The sequence below is a fragment of the Lontra canadensis genome, unplaced genomic scaffold, assembly GCF_010015895.1.
Source record: "Lontra canadensis isolate GAN:19392208 unplaced genomic scaffold, GSC_riverotter_1.0 scaffold4, whole genome shotgun sequence".
Lineage (NCBI taxonomy): Eukaryota > Metazoa > Chordata > Mammalia > Carnivora > Mustelidae > Lontra > Lontra canadensis.
The window spans coordinates 34760004-34775904 of record NW_022630998.1 but is presented as its reverse complement, the minus strand read 5'-3'; the positions used below and the strand labels follow the sequence as shown (position 1 = coordinate 34775904).

The 15901-nt window shown below is 39.8% G+C and overlaps 1 protein-coding gene across 1 annotated transcript in view; it reads right to left on the bottom strand.

Annotated features, from left to right (window-relative positions):
- Positions 1-5262, bottom strand: part of TBCA (tubulin folding cofactor A) — a 75784-nt gene extending 70522 nt beyond the window's left edge. Inside the window, exon 1 of the mRNA XM_032847940.1 lies at positions 5095-5262. Within this exon, the coding sequence (XP_032703831.1) occupies positions 5095-5147 (53 nt within the window). The 5' untranslated portion in view covers positions 5148-5262. The remainder of the gene's footprint in view (positions 1-5094) is intronic.
- Between the last annotated feature and the right edge of the window lie 10639 nt (positions 5263-15901).

Genomic DNA, 15901 nt, shown 5'->3' with positions numbered 1-15901 from the left:
AATATACGTATGATTCCTATTTTTCACTTTTATGTCAGAACAATAAATGTATTCAGTATATACATACAATTATATCAATATAGTATATTATATGCATTATATATGAATATATATTTAATAACATGGACATTTTCCTTTTATGCTGTTATGTCTGCTGTACACAGTATATATATCATAAACAACTGTATATCAGAGGTAAAGGTATAAACATTTGGGAAGATGCCACAGTTTGGGAAAGGTACTTGCTTAAAAAAAAAAATTCAATACAATTTCCCCACTGATTCATGATGTAAAATTCTATAATCAAGGCTTGTAGAGTTGTAATTATGGTATGTCAGCTACATTTAAACAAGAGTGTTAAAAGATTGTTAAAGTTAAACTAACACAATTGCAGTGTGAATTGTCCTAGTCTCATTCTAATCTACTGGTGTCACTTTCATTTAATCAGAGGGAAACTATGGGCCAATGTCAGTGCTATTTCCAATGCCCTAACATTCTTTGTTCACATTGGATTTTAAACCACTACCAATCTAAAATGGTTATGAAAAGATATATTTAAGAAAGTATTTTTAATCACTTAATTCACTCACCAGTGGGCTAATTTAGCAAGCTTTACTGAAAATAACTTGGCTTTAAGGTTATTAAATAAACTTCATGTTAAACCCATGACAACAGTTTGTTTTTGCAAGAGTATTTCTTGTATTTACCATAAATCTAGTAAAAAATACTTCTTTTATAAACACAAATCCTACTTGGGAATTTATGGTAGACACAGATCATTGAGCTGAAATACCGTATCAACATTTAAAACATTGAGCCTCTATTTTCTTCTACTTTAATGAAAGTTATTTTCTAAATCACTAACAATTTAAACTGATACAGAAAACTACTCTGGCAAGGATTCATATGTACAGGACACAGTTAAGTTCTAATTTAAGTAAGGTACTACATTCAATTCACAGTTGTATTATCAGCAAATAGCCTTCAAATAAATCATGGCACACAGAAAAGTGCTATGTTAGCTAGTTACAGAAGTACTAATACAAATCACCCTGATTTGACTGACTTTCCCAGTGTTAGCACCAAAAAAATTCTACGTTTTAGAAACCCCTCAACCCCAGGCAAATTGGGACTACTGATGCCACCTAAATAAATAAATAAATAAATAAATAAATATTTATATATTTTTATATACATATGTATTTTTTTTTAAAGGGCGTGGGAAGATTTTCAGTTATGCACTGGAGAAAATAAAAATTGGAGAGGTATTTGGTAACTCCCCCCTAGGACTTCTACATTAGCTGTGACCCAGTGACAGAAAGCAGTAGGTCTAGCAATCTGCCTGAAACACAGATCTGTAACTTTAAAAAGCGCCTGCCAGACCCGAACCCACTAATACTCATTAAATAATGACTCACATGTGAACAAAGACTGCTGCTTGAAGAAACTGCACACATCTCTCACAGCCATAATTAGCTCTGGAAAAACAATCCTGTTACTGGGAAGGGGATGTTTAAAAGAGGTTCAGTACAAGTTAGCCTCATTGCTGTCCAACTCTTACAAACCATTCCTAGTAACTGGACTCTTGCCTTGTTTCTAGGGTTCTAATCTCTCTCAAAATCTATTTCCAGCAATCAGATCCTTTCCCTTTGTTACCATATGAGATAACTAAGTTTCTTTAGGTCTAGGGTACCATAAGGCTTCTGCCTGTTTCTGTAGGGCTTTCCCTCAAGCCCTTAAAACTTGCTTCTAGGAGGCGCCTGGGTGGCTCAGTGGGTTAAGCCTCTGCCTTCAGCTCAGGTCATGATCTCAGGGTCCTGGGATTGAGCCCCCGCATCTCATCGGGCTCTCTGCTCAGCGGGGAGCCTGCTTCCCCCTCTCTCTCTGCCTGCCTCTCTGCCTACTTATCTCTCCCTCTCTGTCAAATAAATAAATAAAATCTTAAAAAAAAAAAAAAGGAAAAGAAACTTGCTTCTACTTTGCTAACATGGCTGCCATCACTGGATTGCCTTCACCATTTTGCCAACACACTGAGACTCTCATATTTCATTCATTGATCTCTCTGTTGCCAAATACCATCATCTACTTACTGCCCATTTCCATACTCTAGTAACTTTCCACCTCCCTACTCAGATTTCTTACTAAAACCCACTATGGGGAACTTCTGGATCACCTGAAGTATTCTAGCAGATTGATTAGACACTAAACTCTAAAGAATTCACCCTCCCTAGGAGAGCCACCGATACTGAACTCTAGGACTAATACCTAGAATATAATTCTAATGGCTCTCAACTCCTGGAGAGAAAAACTGAAGTAACTGGAGACAGGAATGATAACTTTAAATGTCTTCTTTCAAATAGAAGTTAGGACTTCTGAAAGGAAATGAGGCTATGGGAAATTAACATCTGCTAGGAAAAAAGGTGCTGAGAATAGATATTGGGTTTTAGACCACTGCTTTAAAAAAAACCATTGAATTTGTTCACAAAACATGTCTGAATCATAAAACTACTCAAGAAGTCTTTGAAACTAAATTTGGAGGAGAGAAACAAATAACTTTGAGGACCTTATTATTATGAAAAATTTTAAACATATACAGAGAAGAACAATGAAGCCCATGATTATTCCACCCTAACAATTATTAATATGTTGTTGCTGTATCTGTGTTACCTACTTTTTTCTTTGCTGAAGTAAAATGTGTAATTTTAAAAATAGGACTCTAAGACAAAAGATGGAAAAAGTCATAGTAAAATAATTTTCCAGCAAAAAATAACAGAAGAGAGGGAACAGTATTTATGGATTTAGATGACTTCTACCAAGGTAAAATATAAATAATGAACAGTTAAAATAGAACTTTTAGGTTTTCTAAAGAATGTATCTCTTGGGACGCCTGGGTGGCTCAGTTGGTTGGACGACTGCTTTCGGCTCGGGTCATGATCCCGGAGTCCCGGGATCGAGTCCCGCATCGGGCTCCCAGCTCCATGGGGAGTCCGCTTCTCCCTCTGACCTTCTCCTCGATCATGCTCTCTCTCACTGCCTCTCTCTCAAATAAATAAATAAAATCTTTAAAAAAAAAAAAAAAAAAGAATGTATCTCTTAGTACAACTGGGGAAGTTCTACACTAAACTGTCATTAGAAAAACTACGAAAAAAAAAATCTGTGGTAGGCATTTCCAGTAATTTATAAGCAATTTGAGTAAATACGTAAATTTTAAGTAAATAGTAAATTACAAAGGGGTTTCATAAAAACGATAAATTTTTTGTACTGAAGTATGAAGAATCAAAATTAAAGTTTGATAATGCTCTACTACTGAAAGAAATTGAAAACTAAACTTTATTTCCATACGCACCTGACAATTTTTGAAAGCCAAAAAATTTAGATTATTTAAATGGGTGTGTTTTTTCTAGAATATGTATTATAATCATATAACTACTAGAACTAATTTTGGATGAGAAAGGACAAGATCTTACAGGTAATTAACGCAAAACTACCATTAGAAGTCATTTCTCATGACTTTTGGCCTACGCTGGTACTTCTGGCAAATAGAGTTACTAAGACGACATAAACAAAATCTAGCAAAAGTGAACAACAGAATTCTAGGGTGAGTGATAGTGCAAATTATTTATATTTTCAATTTTACATGTCAGTTTCCCTCCTACTTCACATATCTTTTTAAGAATACTCTTTTTTAGAGCATTGCAGTTTAAACAGTTGTAGATCAGAAACTTTGGATCTTTTCCCTGTTCTGCCATTAACTAGCACAAGTTTAGTTTTTCTACTTTAACTTCATTAAACCTCAGCTTCTCATTTGTAAAACAGGTACATAAATAATATTATTAAGTTAACATTTACTAGCCACTTGCTATTTGCCACATACTGTGTTAAACAGCATAGCAGGCATTGCTTCCAACAGGTGCATGAGGTGGCTACTAATTCCATTGTACAGATGGGGCAACTTAGCCACGGCGCAATATAAGGCATTCAACAATACATAATAAATGGCAGAATCAAAATTTGAACCCAAAGAGTCTCACTTGAGAAAAGGCTGTGCATTTAAGCACTATTCATAGAATCCTCCTACTGCCGTAACAATAAAGCTTCTAGGAAAGTACAGTGCAATCCTGTGCTAAGCCTCAGAGGCTGCATCTCAGTAAGTGAATTTATTCTTCCCTTTGCCTGTCCTTCCTCTGGTGGAAATACCAACAAAGGGAGGAAAGGTAGGCAAAGAGGAAGAAGCCAAACGGCTAGGACCAGACATTTATTTCTACTGCAAGATAACCCGCTTCTTCTGGGGGCTGTTTATCTCTTTTTCCGAGAATGTCCCATCCAAAAGTTTGATTTCTCGGGTCTGAACCATAAAAGTCTAATAAGTATTGAAGTGTCTAACAGCACTCAGAATTACGGCCAATTACAGGAGTGGCCTACCCAGGAAGTTATTTAAACAGCATCCCACAAGCTCCGGGGCGAGCTTCGGGGAAGCTGACGGGGGAGAGTTAGGCCACAGAAGTTTGATGAGTGTGCTGAAGTTCTCAGAGACTGGGAGTCCCGCCTGCCATGTTAGATCACAGGGCCGCAACAAGGCCTCCTTTCTGACAAGGGCCCGGATTTCGGCGTCCCCTCTAAAGTTTAGAACGGGCTTGCACTTCCACCTGAGGGCTGGTAATGAACTGATCCGCCTCCCACCATTCAAGTTGGGCCGGGAGACCCGCGGTGCGCGCACACCGGAGGTAGGACCCCAAACCGAGTCCTCGCCGCCTCCGGGCCGCCGCCCCTCCACCTCCCCTCCACCTCCCCGGCCGCCGCTCCCGGGTCTCTCCAACCGCCGGCGCCCGAGGAGCGGGGCGCGCCGACCCTCACCGCCCAACGGCTAGGTTCTTCCAGGAGAAAGGCAGGGGAGGGGCGTGTCCCAGCCCGCGGACTCAGGCTCCGACGCGTCCCTTACTGCGTCCCCACCCTAGCCCCGCGGGCCGCCGAGACCCAGGTGAGGCCTGGAGTCCGGAGCCCGCTTCGGGCCTGCGGAGGCTCCCCCAACCTCTCGGGCAGCCATAAGGCTAAGGAGACGAGGCGCTGGCGTGTGCGCCGCTCACGGCTCCTTACCGCTTCACCACGCCGGTTTTGATCTTGATCTGCCTCACGCGAGGATCGGCCATGATCCCTCGAGCGCCGCGGAAAGGAGGGGTGGAGAGCTAGGGTAACCGCGGAGAAAGACGGCGCGTAGGAGGTGGTACTGTCGGCGTAGTCGCCGCGGCCCCGCGCGCATGCGCAAACCCCGGCGCAGCCCTGCGGCCGCCCACACCGATGGGCGGGGTCGGGCGGGTGGATCGCGGGCCTGGGGATGGTCACTCTCTGCACCTGCTGTCATCCGCTTCCAGCCATTTTCCCGCTCGTGGAACCTGTCCTCGTCTCGCTTGGACAGCCTTCCTTTTAGTGTTTGAACAGCCTTTCTTTTAGTGTGGACACAAGTTACAATTTTCCCAGTCTCCACAGCCTGGGCCTGGTGGGAAACTTCAGTATCTTCTCCGGTAGATTGGTTGGCCATGACATTGCTTTGCGAAATTATCTGCTTAATGGATAGAATGACCTAAAAATTGTATTAAGGATACTTTTGGTGTCATTGTCTGGTGTCAAATGGGACAAAGCAATGTATGTTTAATGAAATAAACTACCATCATGTACTCAGTCTACCTCGGACCTTTGCAAAACATGTTTGTAGACATGTAACTCACAAAGGAAATAACTCTAGGACTTATTAAAATAATCATCACCACTTGCTTATCTTAAATATTCAACTTACAAAAATTTATGTGGCATACCAAAGCTTGGGCTTGGAGGTCACACAAACCAACCGACACTGGAGCCAATTAAACAACACTGGGCACATGGGCCACTTAACCTCACTGCTGAGCCCACTGCCTTGTATGCAAAATGGAAATAATGCCCACTTTACAGAATAGATATGAAAATTAAATCTGAGTGCCTGATGCGCAGTAGATACCCCACTTTTGACTCTTGTTTTATACTTTCAAACAACATGTCTGTTGCATAAAGAAGTGCACCTCCATACAGCCTCTTCCTGATGAAGTCCCCCAAAGGGTGCAAGGCAGAGCCTCTTTTGTTTTCTTATTTCTTGGTATCATCCTTCAAAGACATCTACCCTACCTGATTGTCTTTTCCATTCACTACACTTGATTTCCTCATTCATGTCTAGCTCCGGAACACTCTCCCCCCCGCTGCCAGTGCAAGACCTTTAGTTTAAATCCAGGATCAAAACCCACCTTCTGGAGAAAGTCTACCATGACTGATCCCTCCTTATTCAATGCTGCCTGCATGCTTTTGAAGCAACCAATATTAAATTTTATTTTTAGTATATTTCTTTTAAAAATCATTGTTTGAAAGTCCTTCAAGACCCAGGTTCCATACACAGCAGATATGAAGTTCAATAAACAATGTCAACCGACTGGTGGCACACTGAAACACAATTTCAAGTGACACAGCAAATTTATGACCTACTGGTGGGGGGGCAGGGGTGGGTTTCCAAAACAAAACCAAAAAATAGCAGACTTAAACCAGCAAAATGCTATGGTTAGAAATCTAGTCAATCATTAAGTTACTGGGAACCCCTTTAAGGCAAAGAAACAACAGCAGCCAAACCCACAAACCAAAAGATTGTGCAAGTAGGGGTCTGGAACTGTCAAGGATCTTCCTTCAGTTAGGCAATAAAAGCCATGTACTCTTCATAGTCTTTTTGCCTTGATTTCCAGAACTTCAGAGCTAAGTTGCATGCTGATTTGCACGAGTTTCCCTTAGTCTAGGTTTTCTGATGTAAACACTGACTGTCTTTTCCAACCCCAATTCCATCTCTACCCTTTTGTCCTTTCTTTCCTTTATTTTAATGATTTTGTATTTGTGACTTTACTGTAAACCAGTAATCACTATAATCCAAAGACAGCTGCTGTTGCTGTGTATGCCCAGGCCCTTAAGGACAGTGTGTGTTTATCTGTGTCTGTCTATATTATATTGTACACTTGAGGCTATGGGTTAAGATCATGGAGTTTGGCCCCACCCTTAAGGATAAGGAATCAGGTGAAATTGTCCCTAATGTCAGGAGTTTACAGTAGTGGTTAGAACATGAACTCTGGCCTTGACTACCTAAGGTCACATCATAGCTCTGCTTCTTGCTGTGTAAAATTGGACAAGTTACTAACCTCTCTACACCCCAGTTTTTTCCTCTTTAAAATGTGGGTGATAATAATACCCACCTCATCAGTTTGTTATAAAGCTTAAAATAAGTTAACATTTGTAAAGTGTTTAGGATAGTGCTGGCACTTAGTAAGCCCCATACAAGGGGTTCATTAAATAATTAAGTAACCTGGGAAAGAGGTTCTAAACAGGAAACTAAGAACACAGTAGGATGCACATTCATATGAATATAGAAATGTACAAAATGGGGCACCTGAATGGCTCAGTCAGTTGGGCATCCAACTCTTGATCTCAGCTCACGTCTTGATCTCAGGGTTGTGATTCAAACCCCATGTTAGGTTCCAAGCTGGGCTACTTTAAAAAAAAAGGAAGAAAAAAAAAAAAGAAATACAAACTATGTAATGTACATTTCTCACTGTTTGGCGTTCTTTTGTTCTGCTACCCCTAAACCTTAATTGAGCTGTTTTTAAATATTCCAGCCTGGGTCTTAGGTGATCTATAGGAATGAATCCATAGGAGACTCTGTAAGGGATACATTTATCAACATTTGAGACAGAGGGTTGAGGAGATCCCCCCAAACTGGAGGAATCTGTCAGAGCAAGAAGAAGAAAGTGTAGTTATCTCCTCTCTGAGTGTCAATTCTTGCGTTGCTGATTTTGGAGGGTTGTGGTAATATTTTACTAAAGAACACTGCAGATTCCCTCACAAGTAACTAGTTGTTTTCCCCATATGTTTGCAGAGCTACAAACTCCGTCTCACCATCCCTCCATGCAATTCTCTCCCAACTGACTACAAGCTCCTCAAGAGAGGCCACATACATTCATCTTAGTCTCCTCAACACCAAGCCCAATGCCTAGTTCTTAGGAGATGCAAGATAAGTATTTTCTGAGTTAAAGAAAAGTCAAATATGGGACTGAGATTTCTAATTTTAATTTTTTAATAGATTTTATTTATTTATTTGGCAGACAGAGATCACAAGTAGTCAGAGAGGCAGGCAGAGAGAGAGAAGAGGAAGCAGGCTCCCTGCAGAGCAGAGAGCCCGATGTGGGGCTCGATCCCAGGACCCTGGGATCCTGACCCAAGCCAAAGGCAGAGACTTTAACCCACTGAGCCACCCAGGCACCCCAGATTTCTAATTCTGACACAAACCAAAGACTGGTCATGTCTTTACTTTCCTTGAACTCTGAGACAACCTGCACTCAGTGAGACTTATATAGGCCCAACATGCAGTTGCTCTGATGCTATACTTCTGTTAAGTAGAACCAAGTGGCCAACTGGAGAAGACATCCCTGGAGAGATCATTTAAATAAAGGAAGCACTCCTGATAGAAATACATTTTTGTGAAGTGCCTCTGATAATTACGTCTGGGTGCTGGTAAGACTTGAAATGTTTCCTTCATCATTAGGAATTGAATCTCTTCTAAAGAGATCTAGAAGATCCACTTTCTTCTCTGCTACTTGTACATTTTTTTCAAATTCTCTTGGTCCTCCTTCTAACTGGAGCTACTGCGGTGGCATCCAGCCACACTCAGGCTTTGACCAGCATTGCAGGACTGCAATCTGGAAGTACCTTGCTTCAGGCCTAGGCCAGAGCCCCACAGACAAGGGAGAGACACATGGGAAACTTCTCAGTTCACATGTGTGTACAACCCAGTACTTCAGCGGCCTATAGATCAAATGCTCCCCCTCTTTAGCTCTCCACACAGTAAACATATTTCATAAATCTCTTCAGTTGATCCCATGGAATCAAATACCAGTCACCTGTAGCAACTGACAAACTCAATAAACCACACTTGCATTTCCTTTTCCTCTTTCCCAGTTTATTTTATCCATTGCTCACTCCTGGCCTTCGAATCACTTTCCAAGTATGTGGGATAGTAATATGCTGCACTTGGGAATACTATTCTGGCAGATTAATCAGGTGAAGCAGAACACAGCAGCTTTGAGTGGGGGACAGAGCAAGAGTGGGGTTCTGCATCTAGTTTGGGCTGCAGGACAAGCTCCCCTACTATTTGTGGCACACAAACCAGAAGATCCAATGATGCTGACGCATCTCATGGCTAAGGATACTGTGTGGAGTCTCTGGTAGACCCGAAGAGCAGAAAGGCATATAGGTCATGCCTATTGTGGCAGAGAAATACTCACTTTTTGAAAGACAACCCAGAAACACTGTGGGCCCTAGGAGAGACTTACAATTAATAATGTGCCACCAAGAAATTAAAGGGACGAAGCCAACAATTATCAGAGGAGTGTTATCGGATTCATTATGGGTAGGCATAATAGTAATTCATTGTGCAAAAATGGTACATCTGGGATTGAGCCTAGGCAGATCCAGAAGTTACCTGTGAACTCCTAGGACCTCTAATTCTGTTAGTTTTACCAACACATCTCCTTCAACTCTATGGCTTCCCTGGGGGTTCCCTTCAACCAAAGTTTTGTGATGGAGAAAGGAAATATGGATCTCATCCACAGATGGGTCAGTACAATAAGTAGATGTTAACTCTATAGGGATTGCTGCTGCACGATGGGCCAGTTAGAGGTTGCCCTAAAGGACACTTGGAAAGAGAAATCTTCTTGCTGCAAAGTGGCTAACAAAGCACTTGGTCAGTGGCTTTATATTGAGGGTGAGATAACTTTTGACGTACTTTGTTATGTAGCAATAGATAACTAATGCAGAGACTATGCATGGACTCCTTTTCCTAGAGGCTGACCTAGCTGCTGCCGTTGGTGAATGTCTAACCTACCAGCAGTAGAGACCAATACTGAGCCCTTGATATGGTGCCATTCCAGGAGAAGACTATCTGGTTGAAAGCTTGATTACATAAGACCCCTTCCTCCCTGGAATATACAGTGTGGCAACCATGAGAGTACTCTGTTCAGGTCTATCTTTAAGAGAAACTTCTGTGTGAAGCATAGTTAACTGTCAGCCTTGAGCTTCTACACCTTTGGATCCATGTATTTACTCCAAGGACATGCTTCCCTCCCAGCCAGTTACTAAGCACAGCGGTGGTATCAGAGCTAGATGATTCCTGTCCAAGGTGGGATTCCTCTAATGGGAAACCTTTGTTCAGGAATGTCCCATCAACCTGGGAGGACTTCACAAGAACTTCACTGAAGTCTAAAGCTCTTTCTACCCAAACTTTCCTTCCTTCCTTTTCACAGGTGTCAGACCAGATCTGTATTGCAGTCTGAAGTTTCTCCCAGCTCATGTCTTTCACACGTGTTTCCTTCAATAGATCCTTGCATGTCTAATCCTATCTTGGTTTCTCCTTCTTGAAGGATCTAAACTGACATAGACAGTGATCTATCCTTATCAGAATTGACATTTACTCTAGATAGGGATTTGCTTATTGACAGAGTATCACACTCAACATTGCCTGAGATTGAAAGAAGTATAATAATGGGACCACAGAATCCTCTGATCTTACCATATGATTCATCACCTAGAAGCAACCAGTTTAATAGAAAGATAGAATAACCTGCTAAAGACTCAGCTAATGTTACAACTTGGTTGGGGCTTCATTCGCCAGGATATGACATATACACTGAATATCTGATATACTGTACCTCAATACATAGAATAGATGGAATGGAACCAAGAAACCAACTGATGGAAATAGGGTAGGTACCTTTTACCATCACATCCAGTAAACTGCTTGTGGTATTTGTTCTTATTGTCCGTATCATCTCAGGCTCTATTAAAGTTCTTGATTCCATGGAGAATGCTTCCACTATAGGAAACAGTAAAAATTCTACTGAATTTGAAGCTATGGCTACTATTGGATACTACTATACTATTGCTTTGGACTCCTTATGTGAGTGGACTACTAGGTCCCTCCCCCCACCAAAAGAAAGAACTTACTCTACTGGTAGTGGAAATTGATCCCAAATACCATGAGGATCTAGGGTTATGACTTCATAGGCGAGGTAGGGAAGAATGTGTTTGGAACTTAGGGCATTCCCTAGGGGTGTTTTCTTAAGCCATTACGTTTTTGGTAATTGTCACAGCAGCAGTGGGAAACCAATTGTCGACTGATGTCACCTGTGACCCAGTCTTCTTTTCTTTCCCAATGTTTCTACTAATCCAAGAGGGTTGGCCAGGGCATTAGACATATCACTTCTGGCTGAACACATGACTTCTTAGGAATTCATGGAGGAAGGTCTGGTTGCAGCTCACCATGCATTGGGCCCTACCCAAGATGATCTGACAGAGTGTACATATGGTGAACATACGCATGACCCACGACCACAAATTCTTCTGCAAGTATCAGTACAAATGCTTGCATATGCTTTCTAAGACATGCACAAGAATGCTCAGGTAGGATTACTTATAATAGCAAAAAACCAGAAACAACACAGTTCTCAGCTTGCTTTTTCACCTTTTGGGTGGTATATTGGATGAACAGAAGTTCTCAATTTTAGATTTTGATTTTAGCAATCCAGTTATGACACTTTTCCCTTTATGGTGTGTGTTCTTCATACACTATTTAAGAAATCTTTGCCTACATACAAGGTCATAAAGATATTATCTTGTCTTTTATTATAGATGATTTTTTTATCTTTCACACATTTACACCCACATTCCACTAGAATTCATATTTGTGTGTGGTGTGAAGTACAAGTCAATAGTAAATTTTTTACCATATGAATTCATCCCTTTTTAAAGCCTTCCCCATACTGTACTTCCTGCTCTGTTTATAAATTATTAGTAGCATCTATAATAGACACTACTAACTGGTCTACCCAACGTTCATTCCCCAAACCCTTCTTCCTTGCCTGCTCCATTGCAGGGCCTATTTTCTCAACTTCCCTTGTGACTAGAGGTCTCCAGGTACACAGTTCTGGACAATTACATATAAGTGGGATATGTAGGTAGTTGCTGGAATTGATTTGGATATCTTGATAAGAGCTGTAAAGACAGGGATCTGCCCTATTCCCATTCCTTTCATGAAAGTAGATGGAGGGGTGCCTGGGTGGCTCAGTGGGTTAAGCCTATGTCTTCGGCTCAGGTCATGATTTCAGGGCTGTGGGATCAATCCCTGCATCAGGCTCTCTGCTAGTCAAGAGCCTACTTCCCCCAGCCCCCTGCCTTCCGCCTCTCTGCTTACTTGTGATTGCTCTCTCTCTCCCCGTCAAATAAATAAATAAGTAAATAAATCTTTTTTTAAAAAGTAGATGGAGTAACTGAAATTAAAACATCCATCTTTCAATCATAAGGAAAAGATAAACTTTTCAGAGCCACCATCCTGACATCACTGAGCTACTGTCTCAGAACCAAAATCAAAACCAAAACCAGCAGCCATACGTTGCTACTCAGGTGATAAAAACAAATCCTTATGTATTTATGCTATTCTTTATGGGCTTTCTCTTACTAGCAGTCCAAAGGACTTTCTAACTAATACAGAATCCATTAGAATTCCATGGATATGTCTCTGCTGGGGAGAGGGGAAGATATAACCACTGGATCTTTGGAATATGCCTATGAAAACAAAAATATCTCCAACTGTGGCTTCCATAATGTGTTGCGTTCTCATTGTATACATGTAGTAAACATGTAACTTAAATGGACACAGGTCACAGAGTATGAATTTTGGATGGCTACATGTTTTAGACAATAAAAATTCTCTACAGGCATCGAGAGAATATAATCCTTTTGTCAGTGACTTAGAGAGGGCCCTATTTACAGCTGAACAGGTATCTGATATAACAATTCATTGTTCTGACACATATTGCAATCATGATGTGCAGTTTTTAATGCATCATGTTACATTAGCTAGGCCATAGTCTAATACCGTGTAACATAAATTTTGCCAAAAGGAATGACATTACATGACACTGACTTTTAAAAGACACACACTATTTTTTCAGATCACATACCTTTTATCCATGAGTGCCCAATTCAAAAATCAAGCTGGCAGACAAAAGTGGAGTGAATGTGTAGCCTCAAAGCAGCATATTTATCTTGAGTAGTTTTGCACATTTCTACCTGTAGTCAATGATTCCATTCCATTTTTATGTTGAAATGCATGAGCAACATTAATGGACCTTTTTTTGTCACCTGAAGTAAGACTTTTATTCAGGGTCAATCAAGAGAGACCTGAAAGGTGTTTTTGGATTTCACGCTATGGGTAAAGTCTTTTTATGTGTTTATCATGAGCTCTATGACTGTTCTATTTGAAACTACCACAAAATATTTATGATTGGTTTACTTTTATCCTATCTATGACTCTTTATTCTTTTCAATAAGATTTCTTTCTTAGGTGTGAAATATTTTCAGTTGTCATTATGTATTCTTTTTTTTCATAGCAATAGGAAATGTAACACAAAAAAGATAAGGATTTTGGACAACAGATTACAGTTTCTAGATTACCAAAAGAATGCTCTAAATACTGACTGGTTCACAAAGATTCATTCACAGAGGTTTTTAAATTTAACTTATTTACTTATTTTAAAAATTATCTTCCAACAGAGTTTTTGCTTATTGTAGTAAACTATGTAAGGCTTAGAGAATTCTTCTTAGTTTATAAACCTAACTTCAAAAAAAAAAATCTGTGAAAACTTACTAGGATCCTGCAGAGTAGTCTGGCAAGAGGAAGGCAGACTTTTTGAAATAGGTTTTTTCCCCCAATATTTTAAAGTAATATAAAGATATTACTTCTTAATTGAAGACAGAAATTTCATTTAAACTTCTACAACTTCCAATTCTAACATTACTACTGTAATATTTAATTATTATGTTGTTATTTAATTATAACCACAATTATTTCTCTTCCCTGATTACCATATTTTTTGTACATGATGTGTGGGTGTGATTGCCATTTAATCATATAATTGAGATTCTTAAGAATTCTTTTCCTAAAAGAGATACATGCTTCCAAATGATTTGGAAACTTTAGAGCTGATAGAACTCAACCAATTTCCTTGGATTTTTAGCCACATAAGAAATCCAAATAATGGAATTCAATACAGTTGAACTCAACATAACAAATGAAAGTCTATATGACACCAAGTAACTGATTTTCCCCCCACTTTTTACTCAACTGTTTTGGCATTCAGCCATGCAGTGAAGTTCCTGAAATGATTAAAAGCAAGGATTTAGAACTTGGCAAAGATACATTCTTACTGGATAAATGTCAGTAACTAATTCTGAGACTCCATTTCCTCAACTGTAATGTGGAGATAAAATATCTGTCACACAACAGGTAGCTGGGTGGCTCAGTCAGTTAAACATCTGCCTTCAGCTCAGGTTATAATCCCAGGGTCCTGGGATTGAGCCCAGCCTCTGGCTCTCCGCTCAGCAGGAGCCTTCTTCCTCTCCCTCTGCCCACCCCACTACCTCTCATGCTCTCCTTGCCTCACTTTGCTCTCTGTCTCAAATAAATAAAAAATCTTTAAAATATCTGTCACACAGGGTTGTGGTTGTTGTGAAAATTATTTAAGACAATGTATATAAAGGATCTAGCACAAGGCCTGGCACATTGTAAGTACTTAATAAATGGTAACTATTATTATCCTTACTCATGTAGGCAAAGAAAAAAATTATCCAGAATTGATGTTATTTAGTAAAATAATAAATCTTTAAAATAATAATTTATGATAATTAATAAAAATAAATTGTGGAGCAAGTTTATTTTTTTCAATGAACTTGCAAAGAATTCTCATAGAAACCACTACTTATCTATAAGTGAAGGTTTAAATTGAGATATGAATATCATAGGACTGATTTTCTGCAAACAGTAAGTGAAAGGAATCCTCACAAGTTAAATCTATTATTGATAATTTGCAATATCGAAATATCCTTGAAATGAATACATTTAAAATATTCCACGGTGCATCTGGGTGGCTCAGTTGGTTAAGCATCAGACTCCAGGATGTTGTTCTAATTGTTTAACAGATTAAATAACACTAGCATAAATAAAATAGATGGTAGGTTTACTTTTCTTTATTAGGTTCCAGAAGCCTAGATCCCTCTGAGTTGTTCCATGCATGCTCTAGGATGCTGCCCTTTCCTGCATGTTCACAGATGGCTTGCATTCCAGCCTCACTTTCCATGTAAGGGCACAAACTGGAAGATACTTGAAAATGCTTCTGATCACATCCCCATTGGTTGGAATTTAGTTATACGGCCACACCTACTTATAAGAGAGGAGGAAAAATATAGCCTCCCGTTGGGCTGCCTTGTGTCCCATTAAAAGTCAGGGATTCTATTACTAAAAAAGAAGAAAGAGGAAATATTTGAGGATAAGTAGAAGTCTCTGTCACAGGCCTGCTTTGGAATACAAAATATCCCTGATTCCACTTGTTTCAGTGCATACTTGGAAAAGAGAGATATGTAGGTTGGAGGCAATGTGCATGCCTTGTAATCACAGGCCTTTACCAATTACCACACTTTCTTGATTATTGAAACTTTGTAGTAAGTCTTGAAATCAGATAGTATGAGTCTTTTGTTGTTCTTTTTCAAAATTTTCTTGGCCCTTTGAATTCACTGGCTTTTACATCTAAATTCAGAATCTGCTTGCTGTTATCTAAAAAAATTCCTGCTGGGAATTTGATTGGGATCACATTAAATCTATAGATCAATTTGAGGGAAATTGACAAGTTAACAATATGGAGTCTTAGAATTCATGGATACAACATATATCTCGCTTGATTTCTTTCATTTGTATTTTATAGTTTTTAGTATATAGATTCTGCATGTATTTTGT